This window comes from Lonchura striata, chromosome 3, assembly GCF_046129695.1.
Source record: "Lonchura striata isolate bLonStr1 chromosome 3, bLonStr1.mat, whole genome shotgun sequence".
Lineage (NCBI taxonomy): Eukaryota > Metazoa > Chordata > Aves > Passeriformes > Estrildidae > Lonchura > Lonchura striata.
This window is the reverse complement of record NC_134605.1, coordinates 17599643-17624298: the sequence shown is the minus strand read 5'-3', so window position 1 is coordinate 17624298 and position 24656 is coordinate 17599643. Positions and strand designations below refer to the sequence as shown.

The following is a 24656-nucleotide window of genomic DNA, read 5'->3' as shown; positions in this document are numbered from 1 at the left end:
TGGACACAGAATGCACTACAATAACCACCACTCTCCAATCTCAACTCTGATTCCTTAGGTATGATGCTTTTTACATGTGGATACTTAAGTGTGCTGTCCAGCATGTTTTCTGTTGCTGTAGGTTTTAAAATTTATTTTTAATTAATTATTTTAAATTAATTTTTAATTAATAATAATTAATTAATGGTTTAAGTATATAATAGAATAATCTGTCCCTTATTATAAGCTGTTTACTTTCACATGTCATTTGTCCCATTCATGTAGGCAATGTGAATATGCACTTCTTTTCTTTTCTTTGAAAGGCTGCATTTTTTCTTGGGTACTGATGTGTTAGTCAGAGCTAATGTTGAATTTTGGTGACAGTAACAAATAGAAATGCTTTTGCTGAGTGTACCCCAAGCATAGCAGGAGTCTCAAGAGTTCACTGCAACTACTATACCTGAAGTCTGCAGGAGCAGAACAATTTACTTTGATTTATTATAATCAATAAACTTCAATTTACCCTGAGCCCCCAAGAAACCATGGACACATTTTCTATCTTTTCCTGCAAGTGCTTCTCTTCTGGGGTTTTCCTGGTCCCCAGCATAGCACCCAAGTCCACTTGGGACAGATGGTGTCTGAGGTAGGTTGGTTGGTTTTTGGTTCGTGTTTTTTTCAATGATAGCTCTGGGGTTTTTTTTGATGAAGACTACTAATCAGCAACCCTACCATGCCAGTTCACCTTGCAAGCTTTGCAGTCCAACCAGTATTCAGCTATCCTGGATCTCACAAGCACAGGTGTGTTACAGGGTGGCACTGAGGGATTTTGTGCATTGGTAACCTTATTCTGTGGGGTATGATTCCTCATACAGGGTATTTCTGCCACCAGTACATGGGTCATTTTTCCTGTGCTGCTGGCATTCAGCTGCTTTTCCATAACTTGCAATTTGCTCTACTAGGCTCTGAAGTGCTATTTTGTAAGCAGGAAGAATTTGCCATATGCTCAAAATACATACAGAGTAATGTATCCTTCCTCAATAAATTGACTTGGAGGAGAGAGTTCTGTTAACTGATTTTGCCATTCTCAATGCAGAGCCATTCAGCCCACAAGCCATCATGTGAACAGCTTCTGTGCAGTCCCTGCCTACAGCTAAAGCACCCTTATAATGTCCACAAAATACTCCCATTTCTCTTAGTTTAACATTAACCTTGGCTTAGATGGCAGACTGGAGGCTTTTGTCTGAGCACTTGAGATTTCGGGGTTTGTATTAATTAGGCCAGACATTTCCATATTCATTTACGGATGGGGGTGTTTGTTTAGTTTAGATTTAAGACAAATACTGACAGAGAAAGTTTAAGGCAGTTTTTGTAACCTGTCCTTTGGGCCCCTTAGGTCTCTTACTGATATCTGAACTGCAGCCGTAGCTCTCCAGGACCTGGGAGGAGAAACTGCAGCTGGGATATCTACACTTCTCTACCCCGCCAAGGTAAGAAACCTTGCCCCTGCACCAGGTACACACACAAGCAGATGAAAAATGTAAAGCTGTACTTTATTTTCCTTGGTCAAAAAACCCCAACAGACCATCACTTTTTTAAGACCAGCCCCCACCCCCAGAACACAGTGGATATGGGTTAGCTTTTTGGCTAAAGAAGGTTAAATAGATATACTAAACATGATACAAGAAAACTTTAAATACAGTGTAAAAAGATGCCCTCAGCTGATGGAGCCGACCCGTATCTTTCTTAAATAAATAGGTAGAATCAGTTACTACCGGATAAAGTGCAACAGTGGCAGAGCAGCAGTGGTGAGGTAGCGCGGTGTGTGACTGCTCCCCGCCCGGGCGCGTCCCGCCGCGGCGGCGCTCAGAGGGCGCGGAAGGCGCCGAGCGCGTTCTCGTCCCACTCCGAGCCCGACTCCGAGTAGCCGCTGGTGTCCTCGGCGTCCGACACGGGCGAGTACTGCCCGCAGAAGGCGCGGGCCGGCGGGAAGGGGCCGGCCGCGCTCCCCACGAACGGGCCGGGCTCTGCCCCGCCGGGCTGGCCGGGCGGGAAGCCCTCGAAGGCGGGGCCGGGCGGGAAGCTGGCGGCCGGCGGCCACGCGTAGGGTACCGAGCCGTCCTCCGTGCGGGCCACCCCGGACAGGGCGCCGCGGGGCCGCTCCGGGGCGCGCAGGGCGGCGAGGCGGGGCGGCCGCAGGCAGCCCGGCGGCGGCGCGGCGGGGCCGGGGCGGGGCGGGCCGCGCTGGCGGCGGGACTTGGCGCGGCGGTTCTGGAACCAGACCTGCGGAGAGAGGCGGCGGTGAGCGCGGCGGGGCGGTGAGCGCGGCGGGGCGGTGAGCGCGGCGGGCGCGGCACAGCCGGCGCCCCTCACCTGGATGCGGGACTCGGGGATCTGCGTGGCGTCGGCCAGTTTCTCCCGCAGGTAGATGTCGGGGTACATGGTGTCCTGGAAAACCAGCTCCAGCGTCTCCAGCTGCGCCGCCGTGAAGCTGGTCCGCTTCCGACGCTGCGAGGCCGCCGGCGCCCCCTCGGACGGCTCCGCCGGGGGAAGCGCCCTGAGGGCGGGCGAGGCCGGGCCGGGCCCGCCGCCTCCCGCCCACCTGCCCGCGGGGAAGGCGGGCGGCTCCGCCGGGGGCTCTCCGAAGCGCAGCGCGGCCATGGCAGCGGCGAGGAGCGGGCCCGGACGGCCCGCCGCGCTTTATAGCCGGGGAGGGGGCTCGGCAGGGGCGGGGGTGCGAGGGGCGGCACGGCCCCGCGGGGAAGGTGAGCTCCGGGCACCCCGCCGGGCCCCGCGCCCCAGGCTGCCGGGGGGTGCCCGGCTGGGGCGGCCCCTGCCTTGCTCAGCCCAGGGGAGCCAGTGATGCCCTATGCGTGCCTGACGGGGTGGGTGATGGCTGGCAGCCCTCGACTCCCCGCCCGAAAAATAGACAGCAAGAGGGAGAAGGGAGCGGGCTTTGCATCCGCATGCAAAACTACCGGGTGTTGGGAGTTTGGCACCCTGGAGAGGACCAGAGCAGCGGCTGGGTTATTTCTGATACAACGTCTGGGCTGGAAGGGTTATGGAGTTCACTCTCTCCAGCTATTGGTGTGGAGGTAGATGCCCTCGAGCTGATGACTGCTTTGGCAAGTAGTGGATCGTGCTTGGTGCGAGACATGAAGCAAACAGAAGTTATCTCTTCCCCTGGCCGCGACTGTTCCACTTGCAGTGCTTCGCTGCCAGCTGTGTGAGTGGTGTACAGCTTCCTGCTGCTGCAAAAACATCTCTTTCTGTTTAAGATGCAAGTTAAATGCACCTGGAGAGCCACAGCAGCTCATACAAGGCAGAGGCAGACATTGGTGTCATCACCTTTTCCACCACTTGCTAATGCCTTTACACATTACACTGGCACATCCTGTGTGCTTCTGCCATAACTGATTCCCAGATGGAGAGGTCTCGTGCTGAAATGCTGCCTGCACACCTCATCAACACCAAGGCACTTAAAATGGTTTGTCCTTATATTACTTTTTATAACTGTCTCCTAAGAAAAATTACTTTGTACAGAAAATAATGTTAAAATTGTTAAAAGCTGGTTTTATAAGTTTTGTTCGTAAAACATTTGTATCTTTGTGCTTTTACATGTGCAGCAGTCCAGATGCTTTTGTGACTGAAGTTTCAAGGTTGTTCCCAAAATCTGCTGTCTGGGCTGTAGCCTGCAGAGAGCAGTCAGGCACATGAGACTTGTACAATGTTCTCAGTTGGGCACAGTGGTGAGAAAGCTGAGTGGTGATCCACAAAGCACAGACAGCATTATTTAAGGTTTTTAGTGAAAAACTCATGGAGGGTTGAATCACTCTGCAGACTGCTTGCAGATTTAAAAGATGCCACAGGTGGCAGCAAAAGAAAATTATTCCAGATTATGTTTACATGATGAATGATTTATTGTATTTTACATCAAATAATACTCCAGAGAACATAGCAGAGGTTTCTTTTCTGAAGGATTTAATCCTGCTTGGAATTATACCATTTTAAGAATATAGTTTCTAGGATTTGGTTAAGGTTGATTAAGGCTGCCAGAGAAAGCAGGTTTTTGAGGAAATGTGTTTTTTCACGCACATACATGTGATTTTCTTTCAGCAGCAGGCCAGGCTTAAAGAGCTGCTGGCACCCACAGGCCCCCCACTGTTCATCCCTGTCCTGATGCCTTCCCTTTAGCTGAGCATGTGTCAGGCCACACAGTGTGCTCGGGGAATTAACCCAAGTTAAATCAACTGTATAGTAACAACAGCTGGGGTTTGTTGGTTGGGTTTTTTCAATCCAGATATGGGATTCCTACCTATGAGTTACCAATACCCCCAGGACAGCTGTACAAGCAAGAGGACAATGCCAGATGGAGCAGAATGAGGGGATCCCATCTGAGGTGCTTCTAGGACTTCCCCACCTGGATCTGATTCTGAGCTAGCAGAGAACAAAACTGAAAGACACTGCCCAGGAGCTTGGTGGTTTTCAGTGTCAGACTTCCCATTAAGACAACTGTCAATGTATATTGAACAGATACTCAGGAAAAGAGTGAGTACTGGGAGTTAATAGACCTGTTCCCAACTCATAAATCTGGAAATGGGCTGACTCTTTGATCTCTGACTGCTGTGACATCCTTCAGACCAAAAGCCTCCTCAGTTTCCTTGCCCTTTATGGTTCCAGAGGTGTTCCAACAGCTGTCTTGTGACAGCAGCTGACACGCTTCCCTTGGTGAGGAAAAGAACAATGAGGCTTCCCAGTGAGGCTTGAAAACTTTCATTGGGAGACACAGATGTAACAATTACAGACTTTTAAAAATTCTACATGGTTACAATGAAAGTAAAATAACTTCCACACACTACGTTTTGTGTATTCCATATTGTCCATGGATGCAGTGTGATTGGTGGCTTTGCCGTGTGGAATAGGAAGCCCTGTGTGAGTGAATTGTGGGCAAAACCCTTGGTGCAGCCCAGGATTGCACACACAGGCCCCAGGCTGGGGGGTTCCCATTCAGACTCTTCATTACCTGGCTGCAGACAATCATATTTTCTGACATACCTGTGAGTGGATGAGTGCTCTGAGCAGGTCAGGCTGTGCTGCCTGTCTGCAGGCGCTGACTTCTGTTTACTTCTAGTCTACCTCAATTTCCCTGTCTGGGCTGGCTGGCTATTACCAGCATGTTCATTAATCTGGTGATGCGTTCTTTTCTGCTTACCAGTGGTATGTGCTTTTGCAAAAGCAAAGCAATTCTGGAGTGGGACCAGAGCCTAGGAAATATATTTTCTCTTTCCTATTGCTCAGAGCATCACACACTAATTTTGTCCATGGGATCCTTGTGGCCACCTTTCTGTATTGGCTTGGTTTGAAATAGATCTAAGGTTGAATAAAAGCAAGGGGGACAGTACTGATTGTGAAGGAGTGTGCTGTTAGGTGGACATCAGAATAGGAGGCTTCTGCCTCCTCCCAGGTAAGCAGGATGACATGAAAGACAGCTACTTGCTTCCCTCTGGCAGTTCTCTCCCCTCCCAATGCTGGCATACTTCTCCACAGCTCCCACAGAGTATTATCCCACTGACGTCCTAAAAGCTGTGCCTGTGGGGTAGTGCAGTGTGACTCCTGCAGCAAAGAAAAAGTGCTGTGTCTGGATTCAGTGTAGTTTCCTTTCCCTGACAAGTAGTTTTCCATCCTGCTGTGCCCCTTGTGTTCTGACAAAGAAGTTTCTGATGCCTTGTAGGTGCCTACATCTGCATGGAGTCATACCCAGGTAAGGGCTGGAAGCATTTAGAAGACATTTAGTTTTGTTCCTTCCTGTTTTGCAGACTTGCTTTTATTTTTGTCCCACCAAGGCAAAAAGGGAGATTTTATGTCTTCCCTTGAGAAGGAGAAGCCATGACAGAAGTCCAGAAGTGGCTTGCTTTTTGAAATTAAGATGGTAAAAACTGAGAGAGCTATCTCTAAGGGAAAAGCAGACTGTGTTGTGTTATGAAAAATTACAAGCTGCTTCAGAAGCTGTTTACATTGATCTTCACTCTATTTGTCAGGAGAGAAACCTGTTGTGCTTTTGTCTGTGTTGGGAGTGCCTCAGCACTGAGGCATCCGTGCCAAGAGGACTCACAGTAAAAAATGTGCCTGTACCTGCAATAAAAAAGTTTTAAGCTTCAGCTGGAGAATGTGCTCTCACATCACTGCTGCCAGCTCTGAGCATCCAGCAAGGGTAAGACAGGCTGTGAAACACCAAGGCTGTGGAGAAGCAGGGGGAGATAGGCCCTGTGGTGAGTTTTCCAGCTAGCTGGTTCTTCAGCCTCTTGAATGTCAAGCTGGGGAGGTTTTCTCAGGCTCTCAGGGCTACAAAGTCATCTTTTAAATGTGCAGTTTGAGATCCTGCTTTATGTGACTTGAGCAACTGGTGCTTGGGAAGCATCCCAGAATATGTGGCAAGAGTAGGCAGCAGTGAGACATGCAGTCATGGCTTTGCTGACAAGACAAACACACCCCTTTAAATAACTAACATGTGAGCAGTTCTGCTGCTCAGTCCTGGAGGCAATGGGGTTTTGCCATGCAGTGATTTGTAACCAGCTGTGCAGCCTTGGCTGTGTTCAAACTCCTCTGGCTTGTCAGGTGTCACATCACCCTGTTCCTTCTAGGACTCTACAGGGACACAGTCTGTGCACAGTCTTGTCATTCCAGCAGGGTTTATTGTTCTGTTTTTTTCTTTTTGGTAGCTGTCTTCTGCGTGAATTCTCTGGTCACTAAACCCGAGATTGAGGTTTTTAGAAGTGGAGATTTAGCAGTCTCTCGTCAACCTGAGTAAATTTGCAAAGATTTGGTATCTTGAAGATCTCAATTTCTACATCAGTTTTAATTTAAATTGGCCAAAAAGTTCAAATCCTATCACAGAATCATATAAAGGTTTGTGTTGGAAAGGACCTTAAAGATCATCTAGTTTCAATCACACAGCCATGGGCAGGACACCTTCTACCAGACCAGTTTGTTCAGAGCCTCATCCAACCTGGCCTTGAGCACTTCCAGGATGGGGCAGCCACAACTTCTCAGGGCAACCTGTGCCAGGGCCTCACTACCCTCACAGTGAAGAATTTCTTCCTAATATACAATCTAAACCTACTCTCAGTTTGAAGCCATTTACCCTTGTCCTGTCATGACATGCCCTTGCAAAAAGTCCCTCTCCATGTATTAGGAGACTGACCAAAAAAGAGACAGTGCTCACACAAACCTGATTTCATTAATTTAGAGAAAGTTTAAGAAAAAATAAAACCACATTTTTGCTGTTAAGAGTTAAGTTTAAAATATCCCTGGTTACCTTGTCCCTGAAGAAGCAATCCCTGGATAATTAAATTAATTGTTGTCCAGACACATTTTTATGGTTGCATATATAACTACATTTGCTCCAGAGTTGCTGCTGGCAGGAAAATACCATATAATTTCCAGCTTCTCTAACAGGGCCCTGATAGCAAAAATTGTTAATGCATGCTAGGCATAGGTTTTGAGGTTTTTTCATTCTGCCTAGGAGGAAATCTTTATATGAGTACTTAATTTTCCTTTGATTGCTTCTAGTCATTGTGACAAAGCTCTTTACAACCTCCAAATGCTTTTAGAGGTTTATCAGGTCTTCCCAATGTATAGACATAAGATCTGTATATTGAGGCCCATTTAGGCTTTCATGTAGAGATCTTAAAATTATGTCATGTTTTTCATTTAGAGTTGTCATTTTTCTAGTCCTCACAGTTTTAACAAGGAAGAGCTTGAGCAGGGTGGCCCAAGCTGCCTGTCCATTCAGGATATTCAGCTGTGTCTCTGAGAGCTCCTCCTTGCCAGAGTCCTCTGCAGGAAAGAGGGGGCTTGCCTTGCTGCTCAGCCCACGGTGTTCACCTCCAGCTGGGACACAGTGAGGGGGATACAGCCAGTGTCTTACTGCAAGGTCAGAAATGGGAGTTGGCCATGCTTCAGGCTGTCCTAGAGGATGTCCAGGTGCCTGAGCACTGGGGAGTGAAAGGGAGATGGTGCTGTCACAGTGTCCTGAGTGTGACCTGTGACCAAGGGGCTGGGCTGAACTCCTTTCACTTTTGTACTAGTACAAAAAGTACATTGGGCACATCCCTGGTGTGATGGAGACCATGGCATTGGTGAGCCAGAACAGTGTCAGAGCCTGGTGATACCAATCACCAGCACAGATTATTTCACATCACCAGGCTTGCCCAGCGGCTCTGTGCACAGACAGAGGGTTAAAACAAATGCAGTGTGACAGGAGGTTATGTTCTCTCTGAAATATGCCTGCCTTGCTTGGCTCAGACCTGACTACCTCTATATATGCAGTCTATTTTCCTTTGAAAATTCAGCTGTTGTGTCCCCTTGGTTTTGGCCATGAGAAACTCATAGTATCTTGTGACTTTAGCCCTGTGCTTAGGAGGGGGATGTGACTTGGTGGGGTGAGCCATTTCCTGAGAGGTGTGAGACGTGACTTCAAGACCTGGTGGTGCCATTCGTGTATTCTGCTCCGAGGAGTTGATAAGAGTTTCAGACACACAGAGAGCCTTGAAGGAAGCGGTGGTGGAGGCGGGGAGGCGTAAAAACCCAGCAAATGCATATGAAAAGATCAAGGGGCTGTATTTGCTAAATCCCAACAGCAACAGATTTGGGGCAAGATGCCCAGGTTCAGAGAGGACCCAGACACAGCAACAGGGCAAGAGCAGAGAATGTCTGATGGCTGGGAGCTGTCTCCCTACCATCAGAGGGAGAGGAAGATCCAGGGTTTGTGAGTGGGAGGGAGATAAGAGCAGATGGTGGGGGTGGGAAAGGGCAATAAGGAGGGAGCTACCTGGAGATAGGAGGGATTTGTTGAAAGAGCAGGGGATGTTTAGTGTTGAATTTAAATATACTTTAACCTCAACTCAGCTTTGGGTTTTGAGATACCCCAAGAATGGCAGGGTACTTGACCCTCACTGGTGCTTCTGCAGTGAGAGGACAATCCCACCAAGTTTGCTATGGCAGCAAACCCTAGGCTTAAACAAATCCTTGTTGCATTTTTTCTCTGTACCCCTTCTAATTTTTTATTTATATTGTGAGAGGACCTCAACCTTCTATTTTAATAGAATTTACTATATTGCTTTGCTTACACATGCTCTGAACAAGGTCATACCCAGCTCTTAGAGATACTTTCCTTAATGAAGATTTGCTTAGATCTGTTGGTGCAGGTGGTTGTGTATACAAAATAACGGTGTTATCTGAACTCCCAAGAATGTTTAATTAATTTACTGTGAAAGCAAAGGAATATATTTGCAGATGAACAACAAAAGAAAGAAGGAAGAAGATAAGAAAGGAAGAGCTAATGAAAAAGACAGGACCATGTTTTCCTTCTTTTCATTCAGCACCTACATAGGAGAGGCAGCCTGCCAGGGTGCAACCAGAATATATACACAGAGTAGAGTGGGCAGGGGAAGGCAGGGTGATGGATAGCAAAGAGGCTACATTCTCCTCTAGCAGCACTGGATAACAGCATGAAAAACTTTTCCCTTGCAGGCTCCTTAGTCTTAGCAAGCAGTGTTAAGGCATTGTTTTCTACCTTTTCTTGGCAGGCTCTTAAACCCTTATCATCATCCCCTGCACGTGGTTAGCTTTTCTTTCTATTCCAACTTAACAAATGAGTCACAAGAGTCTCTGTTTCTTTCTTGCATTGTTTGTTTGCTATCTGAGAGCATTAATTGCTGAAATTAATGGATTTTAATGTAAATGTTTGTTGGTTTGTTTGTTTGTTTGTTACAGCTTGTGTCTTGTGGTTATTGAGTAAAGGATCCAAATGTGAAGCAAGTTTTGCTCTGTTGGTTCAAAACCAGAAGACAATACACAGAACCAGAACTGTCCTGGTATGGTTGGATGCCTATTACAATATGAACACAAACCCATGATCTTTCTCTGCCCTTGTGCTATTAAAATCTACCAAGTTTTCCCTCTCTGACTGGAGAATCCTTCATCTGACTTCCCTCTGCTTCCCTGCTGCTTCTCAGGCATGTGCCAAGGTCAGTGCTCTGGCTTCAGTCTAATCATTCATTCTAAATGTTTCCCACCCTCTTTTCTGATCAGTTTTAGAGATGAGGGACTTTTAGTCTTACGTATCATAACATTTACAACAAAACCATTTTGATTTTGCTCTTGCATTCTTTTCTGGGCTCTTGAATTTCAAAGGTTTTCAAGCCTCTGTAAAGTTTGGAAGATTTTCAGGTTTAACATGTGGATAGAACGTGGGAAGTTTCACCTGAGCTGGGGTTTTGCAAGTGATCATTAAATTAGCAGTACCACATGATCATAGCTGGGGAGTGCAGTGGTTACTATGCCATTTGATTAAGTCATTTTCTTCTGTGCATGAACTGACTCATATTTCTTTGCTGTTTAAAATCAAATTAAAGAGAAGTGCCACGCAACACACTCGGTAGGCATTACTTCCGTGGGTTATCCTGACTTTGGTAAGCCCACAGCACAGTTTTCTGGTGCCTGACTCACACAGGAGCTCCAGGCATTTGCACAGATCATTATCTCCATCCTCCTTCCCTACTGTCCCGTCCCCCTGCCTCAGCCATCCCAGATAAGTTGTCCAACAGCATCCTGTGTGTTGGCTCACTCCTCTGGCAAAGGCACTCTCTGAGGCAAGTCCTGCCTCCGGCCTGCACTGCTGCCCCCCTGGGCTGCCCTGCTCATTGTCTCACTCCCATTTTACAACAGCTGTTTTTCATCCCCTTTCATTCAAGCTCAACTCCTCTGCTTTTATTTCTGGCAGGGTTATTTTTCTATTTGACTTTGGCTCTGTTTGCCAAGGCTGCACACTTTTCACCTCCTTATTCTGATCCTCTTCTTTGTTGACTAAAGGTCTTCTCTTTCTTTTTATTGGTATTTTTATCTCTTTCTCCATTATCTTTTAGTCCCCTTGATTCTTACCCCTCTCTTTTGTATATGACCAAACTTGTTTTACACATTACTTGGGAGATTTAAGACTTTTCTCCTTGACAGCTTCTCTTCCTTGCCCCTGGAAGATTCCCTGTGCTGCTGGACACATGGCAAAGAGCAAATGCATTTATTACTCCACATGTGACAACTGCAATCTAAGATGGAGAGTGACTCCAGGCTGGGGTGATCTCAGCTGCTCTCTACTGCCATCTTAGCTGTCCCCCACATCTTTACAAGACCACGTTTTTCCTCTTTTACAATCACATCTTTGCAGCTGGGATACCTCTTACCTAAGGTATTTCAGATAAGAGAAGGTTTAAAGGAATGCTGAGGGTTTGCTGCACATCTGAGTGATCAAAGAGTGCTGCAGCATCACAGTGTAGGTTTCTATTTGCAGTTCCACTACTGCTGGCCTCTTTTGTCACTCACTGGCAAAGCCTGAAGTATGGCTGTAGACAAAATATTTATAACAGTAGCTAGAAATTGCAAAGCTGGGCAGGATATCACATCAATCACAGCATCACCTGGGTGTTTTACATCGTGTGTGTCTTGGTCGGTGCAAGCATAGCAGTGTTCATGGTTTTCTGGCATTTCAAAAACATGGTATTTTTCTCAAATTTTGAAAGGATAAGGGCAGAAGTGAGAAGGAGCTTAATTTGATTATTCTCTCTTGGTTGAGCTCTCCTCTGTGTTTTGTATTTTTATCAACTACTGCAGCAAGAGTCCTGGTATGTACAAAGCAGTCCAGGATAAACAGGGAATCTGCTGACACTAAAAATCCTAACAGACCAAGGACTGATCCTACCTGCCCACCGAGCTTGATTTTGTATTCTTCAGCCAAATGGTGATCCTTCCTCTGGCTGCATGGAGCAGACTCCTGCTTTAGGGACCAGGATAATTCCTAAGAGCCACATAGGTGCCCAGCCAAGCAAACCCTGCTTGTTGCACTCTTTTCTCATCTACTCGACCTGACCTCCTTTATTCCAAACGAATCTTTGCATTTCACATTTCCACAGCAGCAAGTTGCTATTAACAGTGTATGACCAAGTTTGGGCTGTCCAAACGCACCCATCAAATGCCACTGTAACTTGCCTGTGACCCCATTGCTGAAGAGAAGGTGCATGGCACACTGGCAGAGACACACAGGACTGTTCCTAGAAGATGCCTGTTCCAGAGGTGGATTGGTGCCTGCTTCCTGCTCTCCAGGCCTTTATTTAATCTTGAACCAGTGCAGTGTCACCAGATTCCTTTGTCTAACCAAAGTGCAAAAGCTGTTTTCAGGTGGGAATTTTACTTAGGACTATGTAAAATGTGTAGGCACAAAGTTCTGCAAAAGACCAGGTCATTCATTCCAGGTCTGAATGAATTCTTTCCCTGTCCACATTTCCCAGGGTCACTTCTCAAACTCTGGCCCATGTTTTCAGCAGCTGGAGAAACCCAACCACATCACACAAAAATAAAGACTTACTCACTTTTTTCACAACAAAAGGAGAGCCACTTCTGTGAAATCCTCTCCAGATCTGTGGGTCCAGGTTGCTGGTTTTCTCCATGTAGGCATGTAAAAATCATGAATTGTGAAAAAAGGGGTGATGAAGTGCTCTTTGGAGCATTTGCAGAATAGGCATAGTTTAGATAATGGCAATTTTTTTTTTCTCTGGGTGGAGTCTGAGCCACTTGGGAGTTGATCATTGAACATTTATATGAATAGGAAGGGTAGAATAACATAAAGAGGACAGCAACAACCCTGAGGCTGGGAGATTCGTGTGGTTGCTGGTGTCATATGCTGAAGAAGAAATTTGTTTGACATTTTGGAAGGGGAAGGCAGTGCTGGTCAGTCCTGGCTGCTGTGCTGCGTATGTGCTGATTCATTTGGCTCCAAGGATAATGCATTTTGCAGCAGAGAGGAGGCTTGTGTCTGTGCAGTTTTCAGGAGGAATTGTGCCATCACACTCCACAAACAGTAAACAGTGTCAAGTTGTGAAAGGGCTTGTGCCAGTAAGTCTCACCTGTGATGCTTCTGGCAGGCCATCTAACCAGCACCCAGGGAAGGCTAACAGATTGGTGATGCACTGTCTCCTCACATTTTGCAGTCTTTGCTGGTGAAAGTAGGCTAGAGATCCCTGGCTTGGCCCTTTAGAGGGACTTCTTGCCAGGACAATGGGTTCCTGTAAGATGAAACAGAAGTCAGGCAAAGAGTAAGATATTGATATTTCCCCATGAGGTTATTTAGGATCCCAGAGGAAACCATACCTGAAAATGAAAAAGTCCTCAGTCACAGACTCAGAGAGGAGGTGCAGTGCATGTAAAGCTGTGAAAGTACCCCAGGAAACACAGGCCATTCACAAGGAGTATGTCCAGCTATAGAGTAGTAGAGATACTCAAACACACAAAAGGACAGTGTGGATTTAGACATTTTGGGGCTAGACTTGAGTCCTGGATACACTTCAGCTTTGCTTCAACTAACTCAGCTTTGTTATTTTCTTAAAGTGAATACAGTGCAGAGCTCTCTCCCAAAAGCTCTGGAAGCTGCTGGCCCAGTCCAGAAAGGGGGCTGCATGTGTGACGCTCCTCTCCTATGATTTTTACTGCACAGTAGCTTTTACCCAGGTTCCAGCAGCATCCTGGTGGCACCAGTGATAACAGTGTAAAAAAGCATTTGGCCTCTTTTGGTTTGGACAGTCATCTGTGAGGCACTAAGAGAACTACCTACAGTGAGCTATTACAGCTGTTGGTCTCTGCTGACCTGGGCCAGATTTGATTGCTGATCCTGAGAGGAGAGGTTTCACTCTCCTGGAAAAAAAAATATTCAAGGGCATTTCTAATGGACACAGGAAAAACAAGCAAACACATCCCCAGGCTTTTACTTCTGTGCTGGTATTGCATTGCTTCCTGTGACCCTCTCTCCTCCCAGCAATGCCTAGATTTCAGGTTGCATAGGCTGGGTGGAATATATTTTAGAACAAGACTCTATTTAGCTGTGATGTCAACTGCAGCCAACTATAAAAAGCTCAGTAATGCTCTTTGAAAGTGTAACAGCTGCTGCTCTACACAGTCCCTGGTGTATTACAAGTCCGCCCTACTTCATGTTCACACAACCAAAATAAAATACAATAGCAATCATTAAATAGTTCAAGGAATTTGGGACATAATCTCCCCAGAAACCAGGAGGAATTCAAGGTTAGATAAATTGAGTAATTTTGCACAGTTTGTTAACAGAAAGGTAATTTTACCTGGATTTACAAAATTGACTGACTTTTACCTCACATTCACTATGTGCTATCAATGATCCCTACACAGTGAGAACAGAGCAGCAAACCTTCCTTTGGGCAGCTCTAAAACAAGGGTGTTCTTCACACACAATTACAAACTGAGCTCTTGCCTGGGGTAAGTCCATTAATATTACCCAACATATAAAATCCATTTTCATCCTTAACTGGATTTGGCCATATGTATTTAAAAAACCACTGACCAGGCCAAAATTTCCCATAGAAGCAGGAAAGGAAACTGTTGAAGGAAACTGGATTTATTAATCTAGAGTGAACAGACAGAAGTGAATGACTGTGGAATTGTACTAGCACTGCACACCCTCACAATACTGGAGAAGTGGTTATGGCTGGGTTTCTGTTAAGGACAGCCCTGAAATGGTGGATGTTGTAGTAAAGCTTTTTTTTTTTTTTTTCTTCCCCAAAATCTGAGCGATAAACATTCAGGAGTTATCAGAACATTTCACTCTGTGGACTTGCTTCTACTGAGAACTTTAAAAAATCTTCCAGGCATATGTCTTCTTCACTAGAAAATGGGAAGGTTGAGCAACCTGCCCACAATGATGTGGAAGTTGGTGAGTGGCAGAGCAAAAAGGTGAGCCTGGCTGTGCTTTCTCCCTTCCCCATAGCTGCTGGCCTGCCATCTGGTGAGCTGGTATTACCAGTGGCACATCCAATTCGATTTCTGAAACCAGCTGAGACAGCGCAAACAATATGAATCCAGGAAGCAACACCTACATAAAAAAGAAGGAAAGTTTCAGAAGAAAACCTCATGAGTGCCCAGTTTGCTGTAGTGATTGCTTGAAGTCCTGCTGGACTGACCCGTGGCTTGGCAGGGCTTGTAGGAGGCACCGGCCAGGCTGAGGGACAGCACCCTCCTGCCTGGCAGAGCCTCCAGCTCCTTTCTGCATCTTTGTCAGGACTAAACAGTGCAAAGTGGCTGCAATGTTGCAGGCAGGGTGGTTTGGTTTGTAGTGCAGATAGGCCTCTGTAGTGTGGGTGGGGAGCAGCCTGTTCCAAGGGACGTGCCAACTCCTGTGACACGGGTTTGGCGCAGCCGTGAGCTCACCAGTCTGCGAGGAAATGGTCGCTGCCAGACACGGCTGTTACCAGAGGTGACAGGACAGGCAACATGAGCAACAGTCTGGCATCAGCCAAAGCCGCTGGGATGGAAACATGCACACCATGGGATGGGCTTGGCATGTCTCTGAGCACTGGCTGCACCCAGCTCCCAAGCAGGGGTGTTTGATCTATGAGGAAATCAGAGGCACCCAGAAATGAAAGCAAGCAGTCTCCAGGCAGACAGAAAGCTTGGGAGGGAGCCAGGGAGCAGCCTTGGTGCCTATCCTTCCCTGACTCCCTGAAGGCTCTTTGGAAACCCCCTCGGGCTCCCCCACCTTGCCAGGGCTCCTGGCTGTTCAGGGTATGAGCAGGAAAAGGACCTGGCTTGGGAGGTGGTTCCTTCTACCCACAGATACACATGCAAACACACAGCGTGTGCTTGTTTAAATAAAGTGACGTTGAAGAAAGGTGACTTGTGTCAACACAGAGACTAATTTACATGCTACAGTGTGTAGCAATATGGTGTCAGGTAAGAGCTGGCACATTTTTCGTGTCCAGCCGAGTACACATAATGATATCACAGGGGGAGACGACTAGCTGTGGAATTAAAGGTTGTGTTTTCTTTAACAGCACCTGGGAAACAGGATACTGGAAATCCTTGAACATTCAATAATCTCCTTGCCAGTGTCTCTAACAGTCTACAGATTTTTTTTAAGATTTTACTATATCCCTTGACAAATAAGAGCTCAGTTCTTTAGATATTGAGCAGCCTCCATTCTAAATAGGGACAGCTGAAACTTTCTGCAAAGTTTTTCTCTACCTTTGTCTGAGGAATTGTGACAACCAAGTGGCTTCCACACTTCTAGAAGTGAGGTAAATTGTTGGCCATGAGCCCATTTGATTAAAGAAGAGAAAAATCAGTCCTGCAATGCTAGATAGGTGCCAAGATGAAGCTGTCTGTCTCTTACAATAGCCATGGAAACCTCAGGCTCACGGTGTTCTGACTCCCTGGCTATGATCTTCCACGGTGACCAATTGATTGATTTAATCCTTTCACTACTTTGTAGTCTTGGATCTTTGAGGTGTCAGGAAGAATCATCAAACCAACTCCTGCAACATATTAGAAGGGAACATCTTGTGCTGTATCACTGGGGAATAAAAAAAAATACTTCCTTTCAAAACACATGTTTTTCCCTCTAATATATTTTACATGTTGAGGAAAACAAGTTCTTTCAAAAAATAAAATTAAGAAAATAAAAATAAAATTTGGACCCCTTTGCAATGAATGTGACCCCAAAGGTAACATCTTGTTTCTTTCACATGTGGTTATAAAAATTTTTCTCTTTGGATCTTCATGACTTTCCAGCCCATCTGAAGGATTTTTCTCCTGTCTCTTAGACGACAGTTAGAAAGATGAAATTGTTAGATATTTTGTTGTGCATTAGGTTACTTGCCTCTAAGTAAGCATTATTATCACCAAACCAGATCATATTGGATACTCTTACTTATTTCTGTGGGATTTGGGAGTCCTAATCAGGATCAGCCCCCTCCTGACATGACCACTTAAGCCAGGGGACTGGACTATTGTAAAGTAATCAGCAGTGAGATATTTTGCACCCAAAATGTAGGGAGAGGGGTTGGAACAAGCAGCCACTGACCTGCAAGAGGCATTTTCACACCACGGTGATAAGGCACAACCCTCAAAGATTGCTACTGCCCTCTTTTTGGATAGAGAGGATTAGCAAGATCCAGCTGTCTGTCATGGCTAACAGGCTATGGACACACTACCAGGGATGCCTGGGACTCCATCCGGCAAGGAATTTCCTTCCCCAGTCTTTGATCTAGGAAGAAATGCCAGCTAATGTTCCAAATATTAGAGCCTGTTCTTTAGCTGGAAAATACCATTGTTTTGTTGTTGTTTAAAGGCTACTTTAGAATTATAGTGATGGGCACTCCGTGGAGGCCTGTAATAATCAACATCATGAGACATTCAGGTATTTTGATCCTAAAGGCTTGTCTATACTAGAGATACAGTTTTTTTCTGTATCTCAATGAGGTTAAAGACAAACTGCTCGTGCCTATGTGTGTAGCTACACCTAAGTGAGGGCTTTTATCAGCAAAAGACCCAGTCCTTAACTCACATAATTGCACTGCTAAGGCTCCTTGAGTGCAGCCCAGCTTATATAGATTCTGCAGGCAGAAGGACTCCATAGAATTGCTCCTTTTGTCATGACAGTGCTTTATCTCGGGGGCCAGTGCTGACATTCTAAGTGCTGTTAACCTCTGCTGCTTTAGGACTGGTATGTAGGAGTGCATCACCACTAAATCAGGCATTCATTCTCTCCTAGGAATGTTGTTCAGGAATCTAGCTGGTGGAACGTACTGACCTTGGTTAAGCTTTTCCTTTGAGAACTATTGCCCTGTTTTTCCCACACATGCCAGCCATCCCAGACCCCACTTAACAAGGTACACTATGAGGTCCCCAGCGGATAACTTCATGATTACTTTAAATTATATGTTAATATGTTGTTTCTCTCTTCATTCAAAGGTTTCATTATCTTGCAGCAAAGGATGTGAAAGGAAAATTATTCACATATCTCTGTGCCTAAGAGAAAAACGTATGATGTCTTCGGCAGCAATTCCTCTCAGTCATCAGCAAGATAGGGACCAGAAGGTGTGTAAATAAACTACAGACTATTTTAGCTGAAGGGGCTGGGCCAGACTATGGATGTACTAAACATGACAGTGTTGAAGTCTGGGTTGGTGAAAAGTAAGGGCTTGGCAGCTTAAGCAGATCCTGCCGGCTGTTTCTTTTACCATCTCTCTGATTCCCACTCCTCTTCTTGCAGCCTTTCACCCTGACAATTGTACTGACTTGGTTTACAGGGCTGGGCTGTGAATCAGATCTGGGAATAAAGCCAGGAGGGAGAGAGGCAGAAGAGATATAAAAGGAAGGAGGCTGCACTTCACTGCAAGCCAGTATTGCCACTGAAACCCCCATGTACCAAAATACAGCCTTCTGCAATGATGGAGAGAGGAGCCACAGCTTTTCCAAAAGGACAATCTGTAAGCCAAGAGAGGGCACAGTTAACCAGTGCAGCCCCTCCACAAACTTAGCTTTGTGACTCTGGCTTGCAACAAAGGATCTTGCACTACTGAGAAAGGATGTTACTGCTTATCTCCCAAAAATACAGCCTACTCGCAGACAGAGAGAATGAGAAGTCCTGGCTCAATAGTTTGTTCTGTGCTGTCCATTAGAAAACTGAACTGAAAAGGTTTTAGCTCAAAGTTTCCATTTTTGTTCACTAGCCTTACTCTCCATAATCTGCTCTGATTTTATTATCCTCAATAAGAAATAAAAAGAAATGAGAGGAGAAAAATATGTCAAAAGACTATTATCAGTCTGGTGAGTCCTATGTGATTCTCAGCAGTTCTGCTGTGCAGTACATTTCACTCTATAGTTGTTGCCACTGTGAGTAACTTCCAGGTCCACAAAAGCCACAAAGGAATGAAGTCAATAGATTTAGTCCTGCCAGCCTCTCCACTAGCAGTCCACAAATCAGAGGAGGTTGAAATTTCCTGCTGAAGTGCAGTACTACTCATACTGAACAAGGGAGATAAAAATAAACTTCCTGTACTGAAAAGATGTTCATTAGAGCAGAAGAGCACAGGTAGGAAGCAAACTATCGAGTGATCTGACTCTGGCAGAACAGCAGGATGGCTGGATAGGCGTGGCTGCTCTTTAGCCAGCAGTTTGGTATTGCAGCTGGGCTATGTACAAGCTGGTTTCTGTCTGTTTCCCATTTGCACTGCTTTCCTTATGTTGCATTTAGTGGCTGTGCAGCCACAGGGAGAATCTGTTCATCTGGCTGACAACGGGCAGACCAACCATGCCATAAAAATGAGGAGTTTTCAGCCATATCGGCCATCTGGATCAATTCACCCTGAAGCCACTCCATTGCTAGATCCAGTGCAAGGGAAAGGGCAGGAAATACAGCTGGGAGCAGTGGTGGAGTGCAACCACTGCTATTTGGCATTAGCTCATGGCTGTAACTGCTGTGCCCGAAGGGACAACCTGCTCCCATCCTCGCTGCCCTGCTCCTGGCAGCATGCTCTTGCTGCTGCCAGTGGTTTAGCGACCCCTTGGTGAAGCAGGCCTGCCCTCTGAGCCAGCAGAGAACTAAGCCAGCTGCTTTAAAAGGTGAAGAGGCTTGCTGAGAGGTCCAACTAGCTTAGCTGACAACCAGGACATTGATGGGAGTGTGTGGTGCCCTGGGAGCAGCCCAGAGCTACAGACATCTTCATGAAACCTCATTCTTAATTTAACTCAATGCAGGAGAAATAACCCCAGCCAACAGCAAAAAAAAGTGAGCTACAGCTGAGCAGCTGAGAACCAGCCACATGGTCTCCATTAAAGAGTGCATCTGATAATCAGAGGGACAGGCTTACTGCATGCTTTTGAAAGGTGTGTTATCCTTCTGTTTGCTGAATGGAAGGAGTGACGTGGATAGCGCCACGTGTTGCTCACACAGGCTTGCTCTCACCAGGAGAGAGGCAGGAGGAACAGCAGTTTTGCACAGAAATCTCCTCTCTGCTTATCATTTCCCATGCCTCTGGATAGTTTGGAGTTTCAAAGGTAGATACAGTTCATTTGAAAATAAAGCCAAAGAAGAAAAGGACACAGGAGGTGAGACGCTGGTATGTAACACAGCACAGAAGAGGATGTGTCTGGAGCATCAGAGCTCAGGGTCAGCTGTGTGCCACCTCTGTCCTCTTTGGGGACACTTGCTAGTTGAGGTCAGACCCTGCCACAGAGGTACAACTCACTTTCTGGAGGTGTTTCAAAAGAGTATCCATAGGTGCTCTGAATTTACATGAATATAAATATTCATCTGGATGTTGGTTCACATTTTTTTCTGGGCACATAGCCAAAAGTGCAGTTGCTAATTGCATCAATTTCCCTGTTCTCTCTTCTGTAAAATCACTTTATTAGAGGAGTTGGTTAAATTCAGGAAGTGCTCCAATTCCTGGCTGTATCTCATTTGGCAAAGACTTGTAGATAAAGTGCTGTGCTGCTTCTCCCAGGCCCTGTGCCTGTGAAGGGCGTGCCTGTTTACACAGCTACACCGCAGCAGATGCAATCATATCAGCGTGAGATAATGGAACCGGTATCGCTTCAGTTATGAGGCTGAGCTGCTCTTTGATGGTCACCTGGAGCTGGGATAGCTGTCTCCATGCTGTGGGGTGTTTGTGGTCTCTCAGAATGGGAATATTTAGTGAAGATGGACCTCAGCACCTGTATATTTCCTCAGGAGTTGCTCGAACACTCTGCCAATAAACCTGATTTCAGCAGAATTTGCTGACATGGCTAAAAAGCAATTGCCAAGATCCTATATCCAATTAACTTATTCTGCACCTCATACAGTAAGTTAGAGAAATTGATGTGAATGTCACCATAAATTACTACAAAAATGCAAGGCATTGAAGTGTGATCCCTGAGTAGAACGTGTCCTGATCATCTAAAGAGTTACTAAGAACATCTGCTGTCTGTCACACATATGTTAGGGTCACCATGAGCTCCTAAACTTTAGGAAAAGCAACAAGCAGACAAAAAAAGAGCAGTCTGGTGGTAAATGAGGTTGAGTGGTCACCAAAATGGGCAACAAGGGCAGATGATAATGATGACTCTATGATTCATTCTAAGTCCTGGAAAAAGATGTTTTCCAACATCCAAAGTCAATTTCTATGAAATGACTGTGATCAAGAGAACTATAAGGGGAAAACAAAAACATGCTTTTAGTCTGGATTGTATCAGACATAAGCACAAATAAAATTTGGTTTTCTTCATGTTTCTAGCAGAGTTAGGGGTCCACTACACTGTAGCAGAGAATGTCAGATCAGCTCCTAAGCAAACAGTTCATGTCTGTCCTGTAAGGAAAGGCAGGCAGACAAAGAGAAAACCTTTAATTAAACCAAAAGAGCTTGAACACTTTCTTCCTTCTGATCCTGGTTCTATTCAGCCAGTACAACTCCCATGAATAGAAAACAAAGATAATAAGAAGAGGAATAGGACTGTCATGTTATGGATAAAGGTCAATCCTGTTAATACTCACAAAATTAATTTAATTTCCAAACTTTGAGGATTTTAATTCATCTATTAACCTGGTCACCCTCCCAGCCTTTCCTACCAGGCACTCCACTCCTTTCCAGCTATGGAATCCCTGGGCTGCTACCATTGCACTAGGGCTGGAAATGATGGTCACACACAGTTTATTGAATGTAGTCACTCCTAAGAAACTGATAAAAATATTTCCCGAGTGAGAGATTTGCATTTCTGAGCCCATAGAATAGTGCCAGACCCAGCTGCTCAGAGATGCTCCTTTGAGATAATCAAATATTTAGCAGCCCTTGCTGCAGCAAACACCACATTAGGCCACATCTCTCAAAGTGGAGCTCTTCCTCTGTTCAACACCACCACCACAGGAGTGGGACTCCTCCAAAGGACAGCCAAAGCCACAGGAAGCACATGGGTTTCATCAAGGGCTGTCTGGGAGAAAGGGCTGGTGCCCTGGTACCAGGAAGAGTGGAAGAGCTGTTTGTTTACATGAGGCCAGTGCCCTATGAATGTTTTGATTCTTTACTGTATAATTTCAGTGAGTAGTAACTGTCAAATGTTCAGCAGCTTGAATTAAATAATTGATTTATTCTCTATAAATTTTCTAGGTCTACATTCCTTACTGTATTTACAGGACCAGACTCCCTCTCTGGGACTTGTATTTCTTCTGCGTTTCTTTTCCCACGCAAAAACTGCTGTTCCAAGAAATGAATGAACATTTTACTGGCTGAACTTAGCATTTTCATCTTATCTGTGAATTAAGCTAAGGGTTTCCTCCAACACATAAGTTATTGGGAACTCTTTGTCATAATCATGTGGGAAATATGTCTCCATTTACAGGACGGATGAGCAATTCACTGAAGGTGTTGCAAGTCATACTGGTTGCATGCCAGGGAACAGTCAGGTCAAAAAACCATCACTGCAAATTCAAAATTTTCTTCTAGAAAAATGTTTCATCATTTGTTATTATGCGATCCCAGACCAGGACTTCCTGACTCATCCCAGGATTTAAAGTCCTATTTTTTCCTAAAATACCATCTCACAGCTATGCCCCTTCCTATACCTGAAGGAGCTTCAGTCAGACACAGCACTGTCAAAGACATCTTGCTCTGAGTCTGCAGCTGGGATCTCTCCAAGAGTTTATGGTGCCCTTCGAGGAGGAAGTGCTCTGCTGGTGGCAGCTCACGTGCCCCTTGCATGCCAGAGGAAAGCTGGCACGAAGAGAGAGGAATGGCCTCACATTTGATAAGCACACCGAGCGTTAAATATGGGATACAGCCTGTCAGGAGATAAATCGATTTTCTGCAATTATTCCAGAATCAGCTCATCGGCATCTTGGACTTAGCTCGGTCTCCAAACACACTGACAAACTAAGGGCTGCCTGGTTTCAGGCCAGTTTCCTTCCATGAAGCAGAAACTTCTCTGGTTTTAACAGCACAGAAAGTCCTGTTTCCTCCATTTGGGTGAAACAAAAAATCTGTAGGGATCAGTCAGAACTTCAGCTTCTCTTACTCTGAGGATGCATTTTAAGGATAAAGAATTCAGTTTCTTAAAGCAGAAACTATGGATTAAAGTGTAGAATTGATGCCAGAAGAAAATATTTATGAAGTGCATACTCAAGCCAGGCAAAAAATGTGTCAGACCAAAACTCTGAAAGCTAAAATGTCAATAGGAATTACTTATAAATTAACTATTAAATGCTTGCTGAAGTGACAGACATGTAAGGCAGGGTGCAGGCTTGTATGAGGAGATAAAATAATCTCTTCTGCTGTTAGATTGGTCTCTGTGAGGTAGCAGCAAATATTCAGTACAGAGACCTGTGTGCTCTGGAGAGCTCCAGCCAACAAAAGGGGATGGTACAGCCTCATTCTGCAGTCTTTGACAGGAAAAAACAAACCATACTGTGTTACATTTGATCCTCAATAAACAAGAATATTAGTGAAGAGGCTACAAAGGATTTCCAGTTAGTTGTAAAATTTATTTTGAAGCTTAAGTGACTCATCATCGAAACCAAATTCTGCCCCATGTGTAAACAGTGCCTTGAGTGGCATTGTCTCCCAAGAAATACTAACTGGAAATAAAGTAATTTAATTTAAAGCTTTGCATTTCTTGTCCCTTTTACCCAAAGGAATCTAAGCACTTTGTAAGTGTGACAATGAAATTTCTTCAACGTTCCTGAGAGATCAAGAGATGGACCCAAAGCCACTTGGAATGGCAGATAAACTAGGCAATGTGACAAACTTCAAGGGATAACCCAAGAAGAGGGCACGGGCTTTGGGGGGACAAGTGAGACTCCCACCCCTCTGAGTTTCAGGAGGCTGCAGAGGTGTGCAGCTGTCTTCTTTAGCACTGGCTTCATGAACCACCAGGCAGGGATGTGCCACTTCCCAGGTGTGCAGCCTGAACCTTGGTTTGGCTGAGAAATGTGACCAAATGCACTCCATGCTAATGCAGTCTCTCGAAATCCCTCAAGACTGTGTGAGCTGGGAATAAACCTCTGCAGTCGTGCATGGTAGCGACTCTCCCCTTCCACAGCACACGATAATAGTATTATTGTAAGCAGTGTTTCATGGTCACAAGGGAATGAGCTAATTGCAGATACAGCTCTTGGAGAAGTAATTGCCTTGTGCTCTTTTTACCTTTCTCTGGCTCATTTCTTCCCTCTCCTGTGTGAGGTCTGAAGGATGATTTCTGAGAGAGGAGGGCAAGGTCAGCAGCAGACTCCACACCACCTTCCAGCTGGACCAAAAGGCTTTTACAGAATCATAGAATTGTCAAGCTGGGAAGGGACTTCTGGAGATCACCCAGCCCAACCCCCTGCCAAAGCAGGGTCACCTGGAGCGGGTGACACAGAACTCATCCAGGTGGGGTCTGAATGTCTCCAGAGAGGGAGACTCCATGACCTCTCAAGGCAGCCTGTTTCAGCTCTCTGCCAGCCTCACTGCAAAAGGTTGAGGTGGAATTTCTTGTGTTATAGTCTACAGCCATTGTTCCACATCCTGTCATGGGCACCACCGAAAGTCTCAGCACTTTCCAATAATTTTACGTATTATTGAGATTCTCTCTCAGTCTTGTCTTCTTCAGACTTAACAGGCACAGCTCCCGCAGTCTCCCCTCACGAGGGCGATACCGCTGTTGAAAAACCATTATCAACCAATCATCCAAGAAGCGCGGACAGGGTGCCCGGCGGCGGCTCCCGCAGGCACTCACGTCCCCGGGATCCCGGGGTGCGGCAGCCCAGGGCCAGGGCCAGGCGCTGCTCCCGAGGGGAGGGGAGGGGACGAGCCGGC

At 45.8% G+C, this 24656-nt stretch overlaps 1 protein-coding gene and 1 long non-coding RNA gene across 6 annotated transcripts; one reads left to right on the top strand and one right to left on the bottom strand.

The window, feature by feature from the left end:
* Nucleotides 1–1842: 1842 nt before the first annotated feature.
* MIXL1 (Mix paired-like homeobox) lies at nt 1843–2637 on the bottom strand. The gene is made up of 2 exons (XM_021536983.2): nt 2350–2637; nt 1843–2259 (listed from the first exon to the last, which is right to left on the bottom strand). The coding sequence occupies exons 1-2, from the start codon at nt 2635–2637 to the stop codon at nt 1843–1845; spliced, it is 705 nt and encodes a 234-aa protein (XP_021392658.2).
* Nucleotides 2241–23132, top strand: LOC110473963 (uncharacterized). Of its 5 annotated transcripts, XR_004147982.2 has the most exons (4): nt 2387–2400; nt 3255–3463; nt 17800–17925; nt 21975–23132. It is a non-coding gene; the product is annotated as an uncharacterized LOC110473963 (long non-coding RNA). The 5 variants fall into 5 exon arrangements; XR_004147983.2 differs by lacking the exons at nt 2387–2400; nt 3255–3463 and adding an exon at nt 2241–2277 and having other exon boundaries at nt 21975–23129; XR_004147981.2 differs by lacking the exon at nt 3255–3463 and having other exon boundaries at nt 2290–2400; nt 21975–23129.
* Nucleotides 23133–24656: the final 1524 nt, after the last annotated feature.